A 20,024-nucleotide genomic window follows, 5' to 3' on the forward strand; every position below is an offset into this window, starting at 1 on the left:
TTTTCATTTAAAATCTATCTTTTCTGATATTAAAATTGCTACTCCAGTCTTTTTTTTTTTTAATTATTGGTGTGGAATATCTTTTTCCAACCTTTGACTTTCAACCTGGTTGTGTCCCTATGTCTGAGGTCTCTTACAGACGTCCTATAGATGGCTCTTATTTTTTAATCCATTCTGTTTGTCTATTTTTTTAAAAGATTTATTTTATTTTACTTTTATTTATCCACACCCCCTACCTCCTATTGTTTGCCTTTGCTGTCTGCTCTTAGCTCTCCATGGCAGCACAGGCCAGCTTGCCTTCACCAGGAGGTGCTGGGAATCGAACCTGGGGCCTCCCATGTGGTAGATGCAAGCCCAGTCACTGGAGCCACATCCACCTCCCAGTGTATGTCTTTCAGTTGGGGAGTTCAAGCCATTGACGCGCAGTGTTATTGTGGCGAAGGCATTATTACTTAATTCATCCATTTTTTTTCCTTGTCTTTCCATTGTCATATCTTACTATTGTCTGTCTTTTTATCCTTTAAGTTATCCTTACTAATAATCTTCATTTCTACATTCTTCTCCAAGTCACTTGCTGTTGTCTTTTCCTTTCAAACTGCCACACTCCCTTTAATATTTATTGTAAACCAGGTCTTTGGGTAACATACTCTTTCAATTTTTGTCTGTGAAAACTTTGAACTCAACCTCCTTTATGAAGGACAGTTTTGCTGGCTAAAGAATTCTTGGCTGGCAGTTTTTCTCTTTCAGTACCTTAAATACATCATACCTGTCTTCTCGCCTCATGGTTTCTGATGTGAGGTTGGCACTGAGTCTTACTGAGGCTCTCTTGTATGTGACACATTGTTTTTCTCTTGCTGCTTTCAGAATCCTCTCTTTACCTCTGGTATTTTTCATTCTGAATTCTCGGTGTCTCGGGTAAGTCTTCGGTTTTTTCCTATTTGGGGTGTGTTGTCCTTCTTGGATTTTGACATGTATGTCTTTTATAAGGGTTGGGAAGTTTTTGGTTATTATTTCCTCAGATATTCTTTCTGCCCCTTCTCTGTTCTCTTCCCTTTCTGGGATACCGATAATGTGTATGTTTGTGCATTTTGTATTGTCATTCAGTCCCCTGGAACCATGTTCCATTTTTTCCATTCTTTTCTGTTTCTGCTTTTCTGTCTTTTCAAGTTCAGACACTCTGTCCTCAAATTCATTAATTCTCTCCTCCACAAATTCAAATCTTTTGTTATATACATCTAATGTATTTTTTAAAATTTCTCTCCCCTTCCCCCCACCTCCGTTGTCCTCTCTTTTGTGTCCATTTGCTGTGTGCTCCTCTGTGTCCGCTTGCGTTCTCGGTGGCACCAGGAATCTGTGTCTCTTTCTGTTGCGTCATCTTGCTGTGTCAGCTCTCTGTGTGCGGTGCCATTCCTGGGTGGGCGCTTTTTGTACAGGGCACCTGTCCTTGAGGGGCGCACTCCTTGCGTGTGGGGCACCCCTATGCAGGGGGCATCTCTGCGTGGCACGGCACTCATTGCGCACGGCAGCACTGTGCATGGGCCAGCTCACCACGCAGGCCAGGAGGCTCTGGGTTTGAACCCTGGACCTCCCATGTGGTAGGCTCAGCTTGAGCCAAATCTGCTTCCCTAATGTATTTTTAATTTCATCCATTGTGTCATTCATTCCAATAAGCTCTGTTATTTTTCTTTATGCTCAGCCAGTATCTTCTTAATATCCTTTATCTCTTTAGTCATATTTTCCTTCAATTCCTTTAATTAGTGTAGGAGATTTGTGTGATTATAATTGATTAGTTGTCTTGAATCCTGTGTCTCCTCAGGATTTTGGTTTGTTCCTTTGGCTGGGCCTTCTCTTCCTGTTTCTTAGTATGGCTTGTAAATTATTGCTGATGTGTAGGCATCTGAATATGTTGGGGCATTTACTCTGATAGTCAATTTCTCTATCCTGCCTAGTGGTTTTGTTTCATGGATCTTTCATTTTTTGTTCAGCTCATTCTAAGTCTTTAAAGTTGTCCAGCTTAAGTTATCAGAATAGGGCCAGGGCCTTACCAGTGGGTGCAGATGGCACCCAAGGGTTGTGAGGACAGGGTCCTAGAAGCGGTTCCTCCTTGCAGTTTCCTGGCCAGCCAGCAGAGGGAGGCGTGTCCTTCAGCCTCCACTTGCCCTGACTTTGGTCTGCCCAGAGCCGATTCGCAGTGGGCTCTGCTGGCCAGTCTCACTGAAGAGAAGCCACTCTCTGCCAACACCACACCGTCCCTCTTCCCAGGGAGGAGGACATGTGTTCCCCTCTCACCGGGCTGCAGTGACCCTGGGGTTTTATCCAGGCTGGTGGCCTTGGGGTGGGGGCTAGTCACCCCCGTCCCTCGCCCTCCTGGATGTGCGCAGTGCTCTCCTGGTCTGCACATCCCCAAAGCAGGTCCTCGGACAGCCTTCCTCCCTTGTTTTCATGAGAGTTGAGCCCTGCCTGCCTTCCCAGAAGTCTTCTCTAGGCTATTTATTTATTTTAAAGATTTATTTATTTATTTCTTTCCCCTTCCCCGCCCCTCCACACCTCACCCCACCCCAGTTGCCTGTTCTCTGTGTCTTTTTGCTACGTATTTTTCTTTGTCCGCTTCTGTTGTTGTCAGCGGCACGGGAATCTGTGTTTCTTTTCCTTGAGTCATCTTGTTGTGTCAGCTCTCCGTGTGTGCGGTGCCATTCCTGGGCAGGCTGCACTTAGTTTCGCGCTGGGCGGCTCTCCTTAAGGGGCGCACTCCTTGTGCGTGGGGCTCCCCTACACGGGGACACCCCTGTGTGGCAGGGCACTCCTAGCACGCATTAGCACTGTGCATGGGCCAGCTTCACATGGATCAAGGAGGCCCGGGGTTTGAACCGCAGACCTCCCATGTGTTAGATGGACGCCCTAACCACTGGGCCAAGTCCGCTTCCCTTCTCTAGGCAATTTAGAGTTCTGTTACTGTGGTCCTCAGCTCTGTTTGGTTTCTTTTCATAATTTCTATCTCTGTTCTGATGTTCTCTTTGTCTTCCTCTGTCATTTTCCTCATTTCCTTTAGTTCTTTGTCCATATATATATATTTTTTTAGCTCTTTGAACATATTTAGGGCCATTTTCTAAAAAGTCTTTGTCTAGTACGTCCTAGCTGTAGTTCTCCTCATTGATGTTTTCTAATGCTTTTATGTTCTCTTTCGCTTGGGCTGTCTGCCTGTTTCTTTGTATGTTTGGTGACCATTGGTTAAAACACGGGTTAGAATTTAGACTCTAAGTCACCTGTTCCTTAAGCTTGTGTCCGGCTAGTGTTAAGGAGAGTTTTCCTTGAACGCCAGGAGCCAGCAACAACGAAAGAGAAGGAGTGAACAGACAGCGCCTTCCTCGTCTTGGCAGGTGGGCCTGGGCACTGCTCTCCTTCTGTGCTATGAGTTCCGCGATCTGCTCCGGTCCACAGCCTCGGGCCTCCCTGGTCCTTTCCAGGCTCACCTGGGCAGGCAGGTGTGGCCCTGGGAGCTGCCTGACTCACCTGGGTCCTAGCGTCCCCCCTCCCTGGGAACCAGTTTCTTTGGGGCACTGCACTGCCCTGAGGGTCCTGGAGCCGGCCTCCTCTTCCCCAGGCGGCCACTCAACGGCTGTCCCCCAGGGCAGTGCCTTGTGTGCACAGGGCAGGTCCCTCAGGCCGCCTCGGACACAGGGGCCCGAAGTACGTCCTCCCAGTGCTGCACGAGGCTCCCTCTGTCCTCTGGAGCAGGAACCAGCGATTTGCACTGTTTGCACACTGACTCGCTCCTCCTTTACCAGTTTTCTGGATTTAGAAAGTTGTTCCTGCAGTTCTTGCTAGTTGTTCACAACTTCTATGTGTGTGTTGGTGATGAAACCCCAAGGCAGTTTCTGCCATCGTGATTGTGTCCCCCCGAGTGGGACTGGGGGCCAAAGAGAGGCTGGCGTGGGATCGGCTCACCTTGCTAGCAGAAGCTGTGCGCTCCCTGTGAGTCTGGCTCTGCCACTGGCGTGGGCCATCCTGCCACGTGCAGGCGCCTGGGCAGGATGTGTTCCCTGCCAGTGCCCCGTCGGAATGCGTCTCTGCCCACCTGGGCTCTCCCACGATCAGTGTCCCCGTTTCAGTGCGGCCCCTACAGCCAGGACAGGAGGTTTTCTCAGCAAACTTGCTGGCCCGAGTCGAGGAGCCCCATGTCTCCAGCCTGTGGGGCCCGGATGCTTTCTGACGTACCTGCACTGGGACCCTGTGAGGACTGTGCTGGCCTCCGGCCTGCGGGCCCCCAGCCCACTGCACCCCTGTGCCTGAGCACCACGTGGCTAGTTTAGTGGCATTCAGAAAGAGGGGTCCAGAGACCGGCTTCCTGGAAGGGCCAGTGGAAGGCTGAGCTTCCTGTGGCTGCCTCGCCAGGGGCTCCTGCAGCAGAATCATGTCCCCGCAGGCTGGAGGCCCCGTCCCAAGTCCAGGGCACCGGGGGCTGGACTCCCACTGCAGCTGTGGGGGAGAAGCCTTCTGTGCCTCGGGCTTTTGGCCCTGGCCGCGACGCCGTGCCCCTCTCTGTTCTGCACATGTGTCCATGCTCCTCACGAGGACAGCAGCCTCTCTCAGCGCACTGCCCTCCCAGGGCCCCTTTCCAAGGAAGACGGTGCTCATGGGACCAGGGTCAGGGCCCGACGCGTCTCTTCTTTCTTTAGGAGGGACTGGGGAATGAATCCTGGACCTTGAACACAGGAAGCAGGCACTCAGCCACGGAGCTCCGTCCGCTCCCCAGTGAGAGTGGTTTAGTCGTTTGTTTTTAGGAGGTACCCGGGATCAAACCTGGGACCCTGTACCTGGGAAGCAGGCGCTCAGCCGCTGAGCTACATCTGCTGCTCTACCGGGCCTTTTGGGGGGACCCAGTTCCACCTTAAAGGCAGTTGTGAAACACTTGGCTTTTCGCCAGTGCCGGGCTTTTCGAGGACCAGTGGGAAGGGCTGATGTTGAGGCAAGGTGCTGACCCTGCGGGAGTTAGGCCCTTGCAGGGTGGGCCTCTGGCTGGGGGTGCAGCCTCCCAGGCCCTGCTGGGGGGGGGCGGCGGCCATGGAGGCCCGGGTGTGGTGTGCTGGTCTCGAGTCGGAAGCCCTGTGTGGGCTCTCACTGCCCGTCCCTCTGTTCTTCCTGCAGGAGTGTTCGGTTTGGCTGCTGCGCTCTGCTCCGCCCTGTCTCCCGTTCCCTCAGAAACGACCCTCTCAGCTGCTGGACTGCGAGGCCTGCGCGCACACGCCCGTTAGCGAGGACGCCATGGGCCCCAGGCCCGGCGGGCTGGGCTCTCCCGGGACCACAGTGCCTGTCCGTGCGCGGCTGGCACTCGTCACGCGCCCTCTGCGACGACTCCGTTGTGGAGAAGTCCCTCAAGTCGTTGAAGGACAAGAACAAGAAGCTGGAGGAGGGCGGCCCCGTGTACAGTCCCGCCGTGGAGGTGCCGGCAAAGAGGTCCCTCGGGCAGAGGGTCCTGGACGAGCTGAAGCACTACTACCACGGCTTCCGCCTGCTCTGGATCGACACCAAGATCGCCGCGCGCATGCTCTGGCGCATCCTCAACGGCCACACACTGACGCGCAGGGAGCGCAGGCAGGTAAACTGAGGAGATGGTTCAGAAGGTTAGACTTGAGTGTGTGAAGGTGAACTGCTGGGAGAGCTTGCCGGATTCTCAGAAAACGAAACTGAGAGCTGCCCTATGGCCTGGCCACCTGCTGCTAGGCGGACGCCCAGAATAACCCACAGCAGGAGCCGGGCAGCCTCTGCGCCCCAGTGCTCACAGTGGCGCCGGCCACCCACCGAGAGGTGGGAGCAGCCCAGCGTCTGGCAGCAGACCAGCGGGTGAACAAAAGGAGCGAGGTGTCTTTTTTAGTTTTAGTTTTAGTTTTTTGAGGTGCCAGGGTCAGCAGATGAACCCAGGACCTCATGTATGGGAAGCCAGTGCTCAACCACTGAGCCACATTGTCTCCCCGGAGTTGGTTTTTAAATTTTGTCTTGCTTGTTGTTTGTTTCAATTTTTTTCAAGAGGCACTGGAAACCAAACCTGGGACCTCCCATGTGGGAGGCAGGAGCTCAGCCATTTGAGCCACCTCCACTCCCAGGAGCAAAGTTCTTGATTTCCTTTTCAGACTGTTCTTTACTGGTGCATAGACACCCAGTAGTTTGTGTGTGCTTGTCTTGTACCTTGCCGCTTTGCTGAATTTCTTAGTTCTGGTAGTTTTCTTGTGGCTTCTTTGGGATTTTCTGTTTGTACAGCTGTCACCTGCAAATTGGGGTAATTTGAACTCTTCCTTTCGAATTCGGGTGCCTTTTCTTTTTTTCTCTTTCCTGACTGATCTTGTTAGAACTTCCAGGACAGTGTTAAGTAACAGTAGTGAGCCGTCATACTTGCCTCATTCCCAGTCTTTGCAGGAAAGCTTTCAGTCTGCTGTGGGATTTCATAAAGGCCCTTTATCATATTGAGAAAGTTCCTTCCTCCTCCTACTTTTATGAGCGTTTTTATCATTAAAGGATGTTGGGTTTTGTCCAGTGCCTGTTCTGCATCAAATGAGATAATCACATAGTTTTTTCCTTCATTCCATTTATATGTTTTATGTTGATTGATTTTCTTATATTGAACCATCCTTGCCTTCCTAGAGTAAATTCTGCTTGGACATGGTATATAATCTGGTAATGTACTGTTGGATTCAGTTTGCCAGTATTTTCTTGGGGATTTTTGCATCTAGATTCATAAGAGATATTGGTCTATAATTTTCTTTTCCTGTGTTGATTTTTTTGGCTTTGGTATCAGAATGCTGGCCCAAAGAATGAGTTAGGAAGTAAAACAGGTTTTTTTGGAAGAGTTTGAGAAGGACTGGTGTTAAATCATCTTTAAAACTTTGGTAGAGCTCAGCAGTGATTTCTTTGTTGAAGGGAGGTTTTTAATTACTGATCCCATTTTTTTTTTACCAGTTATTGGTCTGTTGAGATTTTCTATTTCTTTTTGCATCAGATTATACAATTTGTGTGTTTTAAGAAATATGCCCATTTCTCCAGGTTTTCTAATTTTTTGGCACATAACTGTCCATAGTACTCTCTTATAATCTTTTTTATTTCTGTAAGGTCAGAAGTCTTATCTTCACTTTCATTCCTGGTTTTAGCTGGGTCCTCTCTTTTTGTCAGTATGGCTAAAGGTTTGTCAATTTTATTTATGTTTTTTAAAAAAACTTTTGATTTTGTTGGTTCTCTCTACTGTTCTATATTTTCTATTTCTTTTATTTCTCTTCTATTCTATATGATTTTCTTCCTTCTGCTAACTCTGGGTTTAATTTGCTTCTCTTCTAATTTCCTTATGTGTGAAATTAGGTTATTGATTAGTGATCTTTCTTCCTATTTAATGTAAACATTTAGAGCTTTCAGTTTTCTTCCAAGCACTGCCTTTGCTACATCCTGTAAGTTTGATATGCTGTGTTTTCATTTTAAGTGTGATTTGTGGCCTAACATGGTCTAGCCTGGAAAATATTCTGTGGCACTTGAGAAAGATGAGTGTTCTGCGTGTGTCCCTCGGGCTGCTTGGCCGACGGGGCTGCTCAAGGCCTGCGTTTCCCGACTGACTTCCTCGCTGGCTGTCTGCACAGGTGTTCTTCCCGTTCTTCCCGTTACTGAAAGAGGGGCACCAAGCCTCCAGCTCTGACTGCACGGCTTCTCCCTCCAGTTCTGTCAGTGTTCCTGTCGTGGCCTTTGGCCTCTGGGAGGCGTGTTGTATCTTCCTGCTGGCTTGAACCTTTTATCAGTATATGATGCCTTCTTTGTGTTTTGTAAGTTTTTCTGACTTAAATTCTATTTTGTCTGATAATATGGCTACTCTAGCTTGCTTTATTTATTTATTTATTTATTTAACTAAAGAAGTTGTGGGTTTACATAACAATCATGCCTAAAATACAGATTCACCTAGACCACCCTATTATTAGCACCTTGCGGTGTGATACGTTTGTTACAATTGATGAGCATACTTTTTTATAATTGTCTTGTTAACTGTAGTCCATGGTTTAACTTAGGAATCACAGTTTGGGTTATACAGTTGCATTTCTTTCTTTTTTTTTTTTAAACTTTTGTTCAAATGACGTATTTACAACCTCACATTCCCCTTTAACCACATCCACATACAGAATGCAGTGCTTTTCGTCCCCTTTCCTGTGTGCTGCCTCCACCACCATCACCAGCTCTTCTCCCTACCCTGCCGCCCCACGATGCAACGCCTCCCCCTCCCACTCCCTGCTCCCCCACGGCCCCTGGACACCTCTATTCTGACTTCAGCCCCTGTGAATTGGCTTATTCTAGATATTTCATGTAAGTGGAATCATTCAGTGTCTGCCCTTTTGAGTCTGGCTTATTTCGCCCACCATGATCTCTTCAGGGTTTGTCCATGTGGTAATGTGTCCTAGAACTTCGTTCATTTTTCATGGGTGAGTAATAGTCCATTGTATGGATAGACCGGCTTCTGTTTATCCATTCATCCATTGATGGGCACTTGCACTGCATCCCCTTTTGGTGATTTTTTAATATGCTGCAGTGAACACAGGTGTCAACGTCTGTCTGAGTCCATGCTTTCAATTTTCTTTTCCCGTTTTTCTAATACTAGCCCTCCTCGTGGGTGTGAAGTAGTTTCTCAATGTGCTCTTCATTTGTATTTCCCTAACGGCTAATGATGTTGAACATCTTTTCCTATATGCTTATTAGCTGTTTCTGTGTCTTTGGAGAAATATCTGCTCAAGTCCTTTGCCCATTTTTAAATTGGGTTGTTTGTCTCTTTGTTGTTGGATTGTAGCAGTTCTTTTTATATTTTGGAAATTAAACCCTATCATATATTTATTTGCAACTATTTTCTCCTATAGTTTTGTCTTTTCACTTTCTGGAAGAGTTGAATTTTGTTGAAATTCTTGTTTCTTTTGTTGCTTGTGCTTTGGTGTAATGTTTAAGAACCCATGGCCAATCCCAGGGTCCTGGTGCTTCCCCTGTTACCTTCTAAGGCTTGTCTGGTGCTGGCTCTTACATTTAGGTCTTTGGCCCATTTTGAGTTGATTTTTGCATCTGGTGTGAGGAAGTCTCTCTTCTTTGTTTCGCGTGTGGGTTTCCAGTTTTCCTAGCACCTTCTGTTACAGAGACTTCTCTCTCCTCATGGACTGGCCTTGTCACCAGTTGGTCACAGACATGTGTGTGTATTTCTGAGTTCTCAGCTCTGGCTCGTTGGTCTGTGTGTCTGTCCTTACCCAGCATCACGCTGATGGAGGGACTGTGGCTTTGCGTGTAGTTTGAAGTTGGGAGAAGTGAGGCCACGGGCTTCGTTCCTCTCTTCAAGGTGACTGGCTGCTTCGGCCCCGTATGCTTTCTTGTGAATTTGAGGATGACTCTTTCCAATTCCACAGAGCAATCTGCTGTAAATTTCTTCTTTTTTAAGTAGGTACTAGGGATCAAACCTGGGACTTTGTACATGGGAAGCAAGCACTCAACCACGTGAGCTACGTCCACTCCCTGCTGGAATTTTGATAAGGAATTTCAAAAGTTTATTGCTTTGTATTCTAGTCTTAAATCTAATCCTCTTAACCAGTAACCAGAGAGGTGCACGGCCAGCGCTGCTCTCTGAGCAGAGCTTGTGGGTGCATGCGGCCCCTCTCACTGCTGCGCACTGACGGCCTTGCCCCCCAGTTTCTCCGCATCTGTGCCGACCTCTTCCGCCTGGTGCCGTTCCTGGTCTTCGTCGTGGTGCCGTTCATGGAGTTCCTGCTTCCGGTCGCCGTGAAGCTCTTCCCCAACATGCTGCCGTCCACGTTTGAGACCCAGTCCGTCAAGGTGCGGGTGGCCGGGCGCCAGGCGGCTCCTTGTCTGCTGGCCCGGCCCGGCTGTCGGGCCGTGAGCTGCCCTGGTGGCTTGAGCCTGGCTTTCTGACTCTTCCTTCTCAGATGGCCCCGAGCAGGCTCTCGAGGGCAGGGTTTTGGAAGCACAGCTGAGCACCGTGGGCGGGCGGGGGCGTCTGCCTGGCGTGGGTGGGGGGCTGTGGCAGCATGGGAGGGCCTGGGGCAGACCCCTGGTCAGAGCCCCCGTCCCTGCTCTGCCCCTTTACGGGAAGCGTCTGCCAGCAGCTGGGCTGGGGACACGCAGATGTCCCGTGAGGCCGAGAAGTAGGAAGCCCCGCACACCCTCTCCAGGGAGAGGCCCCGTCGCCCTGGGTGATGTGTGTGCGCAGCACATGCGCGCTGCCTTGAGGCGTGCAGGGTGCTTCCTACTCAGGGTGGCAGTCAGGAGCTGAAGCCACCACCCTGGACGTGGTCTGGTGGCCCGAGGGCGGGACGTGGGTGCAGCTGGGAGGGCCCCGGCAGGGCGGGGCGGGTGGGCCTGGGGAGTAGCACGGTCCTCGCCCTGCAGGAGGAGAAGATGAAGAAGGAGCTGCGGGTCAAGCTGGAGCTGGCCAAGTTCCTTCAGGACACCATTGAGGAGATGGCCTTGAAGAACAAAGCCGCCAAAGGGAATGCCACCAAGGACTTCTCGGCGTTCTTCCAGAAGGTGCTGTGCCACCGAGCCCCCGGGTGCCTCGGGCGGGCTGGGGGTCCTCAGCAGACAGGGAGACCCGGGAGGAGCGGCCGGGAGGCCTGGCCTGTCACGAGCCGCCTGCCCGCGTCTGCAGCGAGATGGCCCCGCAGTCGGGGGTCCCAGGCCCCAGTGCCGGGGGCGGGCAGAGCTCGGCGGACCAGGGCCCTGAGACCTGGGGCACTTGCCGCGTGGCTGGGGCTGCAGCCTCGAGACCAGAGCCCACCCGAGGGGCCTGGGGCAGCCGTGGGTGGGCGGCCGTGGGCAGCCCCACAAAGCCCCTCCCGAGGCCTGGGTGAGGGGCAGGACCGGGCGGGAGGGCCTGGGGCTGTGAGGACAAGCGGGGGCAGCCAGGGTGTGTGGGGCTGCTTTCTAGAGCCAGGAACACCTGCAGCCGAGGAGTCCAGAGCAGGGCCAGCGGCCAGTGGCCTGCACGACAGAGCAGGGTGTCGGGGCCGAAGCCGGCACGCTCCTGGTCTGGCTTGTTGGAGGTCGGCGTCGGGGGAGGATGGAGGGGGTGGGGAGGTTGGGGAGGGTGGGGAGGACGGCGTGAGGGCCTGGAAGAGAAGCAGGGTCCACGCGGCTGCGGCCGTGGGCGCTGAGAGCTGCCCAAGGACAGCGGCCACGCAGGGCAGCCGGCGGGGGGCGCCCACCTGGGGTTTGGAGAGCTGCCGGAGGCACCAGGACAGGAGGCGGCCAGTCCTCAGGGGCAATTTGGGGGCATGGGGAGGGCAAAGGTCAGGCAGCAGCAGTCAGCAGAGGATCGGGAGGTGGGGGTGTCTTAGCCCATCAGGTCAGGTGGGGCAGGAACTGGGGGGCTGAGCCTGGAGGGGCTGTTGTGCAGCAGGAGGGGCTGAGTTTTCGCCATGGCCCCAGAAGGAGGCCCGTGCTCGGCTGTGCGTGGCGACCCCCCAGAGGCGCACGAGGCCCCTTTCCCAAGCACCCTGGTGGCCTTGGCGCCGGTGGGCTGTGGGGCCTGGCCTGGGTGGGCCGTGACCTGGCTGGGGCTCCTGGGGAAGGGCACCAGGTCAGGTGGGTCCCCTGCTGTTGTCTGCCGGGACCCTGGGCCACTGGGTCGACAGGACCAGGACGGTTAGGGTCCCTCCTCCCCACCCCCACCCTCCCCACACCCCCATCCTCCCCACCGCCCTTCCAGCCTCCCCACCCCCCTCCATTGTCCCTGCCCGGTCAGTGGTTAGCGCCTGGGGGTGAGTGGGGTGCATGCCCTGTAGCAGCGCAGGTAAGAGGGCAGACATCCAGCACGAGGCTCCCAGGGCTGGGACCTCTGAGCCAGCCCTGGTGGGATCGAGTTGGGGCCACCGCACTCTGAGGTGTTCGGGAGCTGCTGTCACTTTAGGTGTTTGACCCCAGAATGCCCGCGGGTGACCCTCCGGCTGCTTTGCAGATCCGGGAGACCGGGGAAAGGCCCAGCAACGAGGAGATCATGCGCTTCTCCAAGCTTTTTGAGGACGAGCTGACCCTGGACAACCTCACGCGGCAGCAGCTGGTGGCGCTGTGCAAACTGCTTGAGCTGCAGTCCATCGGCACCAACAACTTCCTGCGCTTCCAGCTCATCATGAGGCTGCGATCCATCAAGGCCGACGACAGGGTGAGCCCCCTCTGCCCGCGTGCGCCGCGTGCACGCCGGGGTTCGGGAACAGAACCACTGCCGTCCATGCTCTGTGTGCACACAGACCGCCCGTGTGTGCGTGTGTGAGCATGGTGTGTACGCGTGCAAGTGTGTGGACATGGTGTGTCGTGTGAGAATGGTGTGTGTCTATGCACGTGTGTGAGCATGACGTGTGTGTACTTGTGCGCATGTCTTTGGGCGTGCATGCTCATGTGCGTTTGTGTGTCTGTAGCAGTAGGTATGGAATCACAGCCCGTAAGATTTTCCCTTGGCACACAGTTATGAAGTCCTCCCGTGTCCGTAAATACTCGTAGAAAAATCACCTTTTTTTTTTTAAAGATTTATTTTATTTATTTCTCTCCACTCACCCTCCCCGCCAGTTGTTTGCTCTCTGTATCCATTCTCTGTGTGTTCTGTGTCTGCTTGCATTGTCAGGCAGCAGTGAGAAACTGCATCTCTTTTTTTGTTGTGTCATCTTACTGCATTAGCTCTCCATGTGTGTGGCACCACTCCTGGGCAGACTGAACTTTTTTTCACGCTGGGCGGCTCTCCTCACGTGGCGCATTCCGTGCACATGGGGCACCCCTACGTGGGGGTGCCCCCGCGTAGCACGGCACTCCTTGTGCACAGCAGCACTGTGCATGGGCAGCTCGCCACACAGGTCTGGAGGCCTTGGGTATCGAACCTTGGACCCTCCATATGGTAGGCGGACGCTGTATCAGTTGAGCTACATCCACTTCCAGAAAATCACCTTTTAATGGTCACCTGCCATTTCATCACATGAATGAATCATTTCTGTAGCTGTTTTTTCTTCTGAGGTATCGGGGCTGGGGATCGAACCTGGGACCTCATATGTGGGAAGCTAGCGCTTAACCACTGAGCCACATTAGTTCCCCTGAATTTTTAAAAATTATTTTCATTTGCTTGTTGTTTGCTTTTTTTGTTTGTTTTCAGCAGGCACCGGGAACCAAACCCAGGACCTTCCATGTGGGAAGAGGGTGCTCAACTGGTGGAGCCATGTCCACTCCCCCTTTAGCTCATTTTTACCATTAATCTTTTAGCATGAATTTTTGCCCCAGATCTTTGATAATTTCCTTAAAAATGGTGACTACGAATTGGGTCAAAGAGTAGGAGGTCAAAACCCGGCTCGGCCTCCTGCAGAGCCCCTCCCAGAGGAGCCCCTGGCACCTCCCGCCTCGGCCGGCCGGGCGCCCCTGGCTGCGAGCGGTGGCGCTTTCCCAGGAGCACTTTTCTGTGGAAGAATCAGAGGTGGAAATGCTCTGTCGACACCTGATGAGGGCCCCACTAACCTGAGTTAGCGCCCTTGTGTCCTGGGTGTTGGTCTGACAGTTTAAAACTGGGGAGCCTGGGCGTGCACGGCGAGCTTCCCAGCTCCTGGTGGTGGCCACTTCCCAGTCACCCTGGCCTGGGGCTGTCCGAGCCCCGGCCACACCGCCCTCCTGGCAGGCAGGCTCTCGTGCCCCCGGGCTGCTGGTGGGCTTCCGCGAGCTCAGCCAGACCCTGGGCCTCGTTAATGCCCACGTGGCGTTTCCTTTCCTCACAGCAGCCAGCAGGGCCCAGCTCACAGAGACTGGACAGCACTGGGTGCCGGGCCGTCGGGAGCCGGTGTTTGCGTGGCGTTCGGGGCCTTTGCTGTTGCCATGTCTCCCCCCAGCGTGGCAGCTGTCCGTGGGGTCTGGTGGGCCTGGATGGAGACCACTGCAGGCTGCCCACGGGAGGCGCAGACACGATGATAAATACCAGCGGGAAGCTGCTGGCGCCTGCCCCCCGCCGCCTGCGCGGAGCTCGCCGCGCTCTCGTGGTCACAGAAGTCCGGGTGCAGGCTCCGCCCTGTGGTCCCTGCTGTGTGGGGAGGAGGTGGGAGGGGGCCGCCGCTGCTCCCTCGCGCGAGGCCCCTGCCCCGGCCTCCCTCTTCTCTGCCGGCGCCTTTTTCCAGGTCCCAGCCCTTTGGATGTCATGTCCTCTCTGTTGGTGGCCTTCACAGACCTGCGTTTTCTGAGGAAAGTAACTGAGGTTTCTATTGGAATTGCACTGAATCTTGAGATTAATTTTAGAAGAATTGACATTTTTTCAATATTGCTTTCCATTGAACTCCTGTGGGTAGGAATTTTTTTTTTTTTTTAGGAGGTCCTGGGTTGACTCCCCAGTACCTCCTGCATGCGAAGTAGGTGCTCAACCACCAAGCTACATCCGCTCCCCAATAAGAATTGGTTTTTTGTTTGTTTGTTTGTTTGTTTTTAGGAGGTACTAAAAATCAAACCCTGGACCTCGTACGTGTGAAGCAGGTGCTCAGCCACTGAGCTACATTCGCTTCCTCTGGGAATTTTATAATTATCTTTTTGTTAATGATCGTTAGCTTAAGTCCCCTGTGGTTGGAAAAGATATCCTGAACCACTTCACTCCTTTGGAATTCGTTGAGACTGACTTGTGTGAGTTGATGATGGTAAATGCTCTGTGTGAATTCTGCTCGTGTTGGGCTGTGTCCTGTCCCTGTCAGCTTGGCCACGTTTGCCCCCTGCCTTCTGCGCCGCTGTAGCCACCAGGTCAGTCCTGTTACGGTTGGCGTTTGCCTGTGCTGGTAGTTCTGTCGTGGTTTGCACTGTGAGTTTTGAAGCTCTGTGGCTGGGTGCATAGAAAGGTGCAGTTACTTTCCTCAGAAAACGGCCCTTCTCTCATGATGCTTCTTGCCTTCTAGTCTGCAGGTGTCCAGTAGCCGCCCGGTTTCCCCTGCAGCCTTGTGGGTGGCTTTGTCCATCCTTGACTTGGCCCCTGCCGTGCCTGCTGCTTCCAGGGTGCTGCTGTGCAGTCGAGTCTGACAGCCGTGCCTTCTGGGTCAAACTAGTCCGTTTCTTTTTCCTGTGTGCCCCACCTGCGTTACGCTGCACTTGGGTTTTCTTGCCGTCTTTCGTATGAACCGGGTATTCCTTACTATTCACTCCCCTCCATCAACTCGTCACTTACTTGTGACTGGACGCCCCAAGCCTGTCCGGCAGGCTGCCTGGGTGTCTGATGTGAGTTTGCAGTTGGACCTTGTCCCGGTCCGCGCTCGTGCGTTTGTCCTCTTCTTGCCCTCGGTGCTGTCCTAGCCCTGAAGACGTCTGCTGCCTCCTGCAGCCTACGCTGAATCCCAGGCACCCTGTCCACCCGCCGCTGCCCCCACCCGTGCGTCTCTTTTTCCACCCGAGGCCTCTCCCCCTGTCCGAGGCGGGTCTGCCGTGATGACTCCTTTTGCTGGTATGGAGGTGTCTTTATTTCCCTTGCATGTCTGTGGGGCATATTTTCCTGGGTAAAGAGTCGTAGGTTTGTAGTTCTCTTCTTTCTTGTCAGCTGCCAGGCTGGTCCTGTTCTGGGAAGTTAGGCGGTCTTCTCCACGTGTCCACGTGACTTCGGAGCCTGTCCTCCCTTTGGTTTTTAAGTTTCACGGCAGGTGTCCAGGTGTGTCTTTGTAGTTACCTGCTTACGGGTCACGGGGCTTCCCTCTCATCCAGGGGGGCTTCTCCCTTTGGGGGATCGTTTACTCGTCCTTGAGACTTTTCCCCACACGTCCCGTTTGCTCATTTCATCCACGTTTGTTGGGTTTAATAGTCATCGCTTTTGCTGGTCTCAGCTGCCCCTACACCCATCTTCTTAGTCCTCCTTTTCAACCCTGTTAAATTTTTTCTAAGAGTTCAGTTCTCTGGCATCCGTCACGCCACCTGTTCTCTTGAACTTGCCATTGTAGCTCAGGTCTTATTACTCCGAGAGCTGGATCATCTGTGGATCGTCTTCCTTTGTTTCCGTGGTCCTCCAGGAAGGGTCCTCCAAGCCTCTGGAGCGCAGGTCTGGGGGCAGGGCCGGCTGGCAGCTGGGTCTGCCATGCCTGGTCTGCCCCTGCCCCAGGTGGCAGCCACCAGGGTCCAGCTGAGAGCCTGAGAGTTACGAGGCCACCGCCTCTACCTCAGCACCGCCCGGATCTCAGTCTGAGCAGCCCCTCGGCTCCAGGTGTTAACTTCTTGGCCTTGTAAGAATGACAGCCCTCTGCTGGTGTCTCTACACCTGAAGGCACCTTTGGCCTCGTGCCGACTGGCCGTCTTCAGCGTCCCCAGGGGTCTGCAGGTAGCACCCCTCTGTGGTTGCCTGGTCTACCCCCGCTACAGAACCTTCTGCTCCCCTCCAGCTTCTGGTGGTCTGTGCCGCTCCGGATGCCTCCAGACGTGTGGTTCTGCCTGATTGGCTAGTCAGCTCCGTTCTGGCAGGGGCACCCGTCTGGTGGAAGCAATTCCTTGTTATAACGCTGCGCGGAAGCTTGCCGCTTTTTTTTTTTTTTTTTTTTTTTACAGTGGTGGAAAATGATTTAGTACTTTTTCCATTCCATATCATCAGGAGGATTGACTTCAACATTCCTTTTACCTACATCAGACCAGTTGGTACTCAAAACCGTGCCACTAGACTCCATAAATGATTTGTTCAGGACACGTTTCACTTCGTCAGAAACATCTGAATAGATTTGCTGAAACAATCTGTTTAATTCTGCATCTCCCTCCAGCTTCTCATTCTTTTCTTTGATCTTGCTAACCAATTTATCCCATTTTTTTGTGTAATGAGGTGATAATGGATATAGGTTCTTTACATCGCAATAAACTGTTTTGGCTTAGGTATGTCTCCTCCCTCTAGCTTTTCCCATGTCACAGCCTCTGCTTTTCCATTTTAATTTCAATCTTTCTTGAAAGTACTTTAAATGTGTTCTGTTCTGGTATCATAGGGTGCAGAAGTCTCAGTCTCAAACTGTAATCCTCTCTAGAAAGAGGTTTCACCAAAGAGGAAAATCTTTTTTCTGAACACTCCACATGTGCTTTGCTCTTCGGCACATCCTCGAGCTAAGTGTCAGGATCGCCTGAGGTTCTGTGCTTCTGAACTTCCTTGAAGATGATTTCGTGGTCACCTGAGGTTGTGTCCATCGTTCTTCTGAATGTCCTTGATCACGTGTAGTGGTCAACTGAGCTCTGTGTCCGTCACTGTCCTGAACTTCCTTCATCAGAGTCTCACGGTCACCCAGGTTCCGCTTGATGCCCGTCACACATGATTTTACCCATGTGTCTGCTCAGGTGCAGACGCCTCAGGTTTTGATCCATTTTGATCTGATCCTGACACCGTCTAATCTTTGGATAATGGAATTAGCATCTGTACTATCTAATTGCTGTCCTGAAAGTTGCTAGAGCAGCAGCATAGTTTTTTCATGGTTTTCACACGTCCTTCCCGCAGCATAGCGGGGGAATAATTTGGATTGAGTTTGAGAGACTTGTTTACATCAGCAGCAGCACCACAGTAATCCCCAAGAACGCGACGATGAGCTCTTTGACAGTAACACTATGCGTCGCCTGGTTTCCGTTCCAAGCCTCAGTCAGTGCCTCGAATGCCGCCTGGGGGTCCTCTGCAGTCAGAGCGTCTGAGGCTCCGGAGGAACCTCTGGGGTGTTGCAGGTCCTGCTGCAGCTGCCGCCATCCCTAATAACCAGCTTAACTCCTGCCGGAGCTCCTGCCACAGGACTCCAGCACCACCGCCGCCCAGGGGCTCCTGGAGGAACACCAGCGAGCAGCCGTGCAGCGTGCGGCTAAGAAGCACTTCTGTAACGTTCTACTCTCCTTCGGAAATGTAGGGCGGCAGGGGTGGTCCATGCCGCGTATCGCTAGCTCCTGGTGCTCCGTTCCACCACTGTCCTTCATCACGGCTGAGATGGAAGTGAAGAGCCTCGAGGTTGCTGTGGCTTTTTCCGTTGGGAGGGAGGTCTAGTCTGCTGTCGTGCTCGAAAGTGAAGTCAGGGCATTCTTTAAAATTCATTTCCAGTTGTACAGTAATGCAGGGATATTTTCTCTGGGAAAAAGTCAACTCTCCTTGATCTGCTTACTCTCCCAATCTTGTGTTTCCCCCTGGAGGTTAATCTAGGAGGCGCTCAGAGCACGATTTCCTTCCAGCTCTTTTCTTTGCTTTTATAAAGCATGGGTTTCTGGCTCTGCTGTAGAAATAATGGCGAGCTCATGGGCTGCCGTGTCGTGGGCCTGCACCTTGCCTCTCCGTCGCTGTGTGTCTAGCGGGGCCCGTGTGCGCACAGCCTGCTGCTGCCCTTGCTGCCACGTGCTCCGGAAGCGACCTCTGCCCGCCTAGACCTGGCATGCCGGCAGTTGCTGTGAGTGGTGAGAAGTCACGTGTGTTCACTGCTGTGTCCCCGCTGTGCTCCCACTCCTGCACCTCCTCCCCGGGCTTTGGAGCGCCTGTCATCATCCAGACGTGAGCGCACTGCTGGGCACTGCGAGTTCCTGTAGGCTTCTCGGGAAGTTTTGCTACCTGAAGAACAAATGTCTTCCCAACCCTCACTCTACTTTTAAAAGAAAATTATTACAGACAAAAGAGTATTGTGAAAAGAAATATGTTTAGTTTTGATTGAATTACTCTTTCCCAAGCTTTGGCCCCGTACATTTCCCTTCAGCCCATCTACTGACCTGCCTCCATGTGGGACCAGCTGAATAGGTTGTTTACAAGGTAGAGTGACATCTCAAAAGAGAATCCAGGAAGTGGATTTGGCTCAACTGATAGAGTGTCCACCTACCACATGGGAGGTCCAGGGTTCAAACCCAGGGCCTCCTGACCCGTGTGGAGCTGGCCCATGCGCAGTGCTGATGTGAGCAAGGAGTGCCGTGCCACGCAGGGGTGTCCCCCACATAGGGGAGCACCACGCACAAGGAGTGCACCCAGCAAGGAGAACCGCCCCATGTGAAGAAAGTGCAGCCCACCCAGGAGTGGCGCCGCACACATGAAGAGCTGATGCAGCAAGATGATGCAATAAAAAGAGAAACAGATTCCCAGTGCTGCTGACAAAAATGCAAGCAGACACGGAAGAACATATAGTGAATGGACACAGAGAGCAGACAACGGGGTGGGGGGTGGAGAGAAAGAAAGAAGGAGAATCAGGCTAGCACTCAAAGACCAGAAAAAAAAGATTGCCGCTTCACTTTCTCTCCACTAAATTTTATAATCAGATGTGTCAAATTCTACATTAAAAATTAAGTGGGGACTTAACTGGGTTTGCATTACATCTCTTCGTCCCTTGAGCTGTAGCATTTGGACGTCCATCCCCACTCCCACACTGCTCGGGAGGCTCTTCGCTGCGTCCTGGAGATGCGGCTCTGGCTGATGCATGTGGTTTGCATGCGAGAATGTCTCTGCTCTCCAGCTCCGGGCACTGCAAGGGCCTGAGGCACGTACAGAGGGGCATGTACAGAGGGGCCTTGCACGGGATCCATCCGCAGCAAGGACTCTGGTTGTGTTCCTCGTCGTTTGCTGCGGTGGAAAGTGCTGCAGTGACATCACTGAGTGCGCATGTTTGTGCAGCGGTTCTGGTCTGTCCGTAGGTGAAGTGTGGGTGCCGAGTCGGGGTGGGCTTCTTTCTGGTAGAGCTCCCTTCCCTTCCTGGCAGCAGCCTCCGACGTCCCGTCTGCGCGCTCAGCGCATCTTCCTGCCCGGCCGGCACGCAGGTCACCGGGCGCCTGGGTCTTGGTGACCCTGGTCCGCGCCTCCCTGCCATGCGTGTGTCGGGAGCCACGGCAGCGTCTTTCTGGCTTTCAGCCCCTGGGCCTTGGTGTGAGAACTGTGCGTTCATATCTTTTGTCTGTTCCTCTATCATTTTTTTCTGACTCATTTACGTAGTCAGACTCTGTAGTAAAGAAACTAGTGAGTTTTCTTTTATATACTGCAAACCATTTTTCCTGCTAGATTGTCATTTGAATTTGTTTCAACAAAAAAATTTTAATTTTCATAGAGTCAAATGTGGTGATCT

The 20,024-nt window shown here is 52.7% G+C and overlaps 1 protein-coding gene and 1 pseudogene across 3 annotated transcripts in view; one reads left to right on the top strand and one right to left on the bottom strand.

Moving 5' to 3' along the window:
• Nucleotides 1-20,024, top strand: part of LETM1 (leucine zipper and EF-hand containing transmembrane protein 1) — a 64,814-nt gene that overhangs the window by 26,528 nt on the left and 18,262 nt on the right. For all 3 annotated transcript variants that reach the window (XM_071217581.1, XM_058301568.1, XM_058301570.2), the window contains exons 3-6: nt 5,146-5,596; nt 9,685-9,828; nt 10,402-10,539; nt 11,969-12,172. In XM_071217581.1, coding sequence (XP_071073682.1) covers nt 5,543-5,596; nt 9,685-9,828; nt 10,402-10,539; nt 11,969-12,172 — 540 coding nt within the window. In that variant the 5' untranslated portion in view covers nt 5,146-5,542. The remainder of the gene's footprint in view (nt 1-5,145; nt 5,597-9,684; nt 9,829-10,401; nt 10,540-11,968; nt 12,173-20,024) is intronic.
• On the bottom strand, nt 16,493-17,228 carry LOC139438721 (protein SGT1 homolog pseudogene; annotated as a pseudogene).

This window comes from Dasypus novemcinctus, chromosome 1 (assembly GCF_030445035.2).
Source record: "Dasypus novemcinctus isolate mDasNov1 chromosome 1, mDasNov1.1.hap2, whole genome shotgun sequence".
Taxonomy (NCBI): domain Eukaryota; kingdom Metazoa; phylum Chordata; class Mammalia; order Cingulata; family Dasypodidae; genus Dasypus; species Dasypus novemcinctus.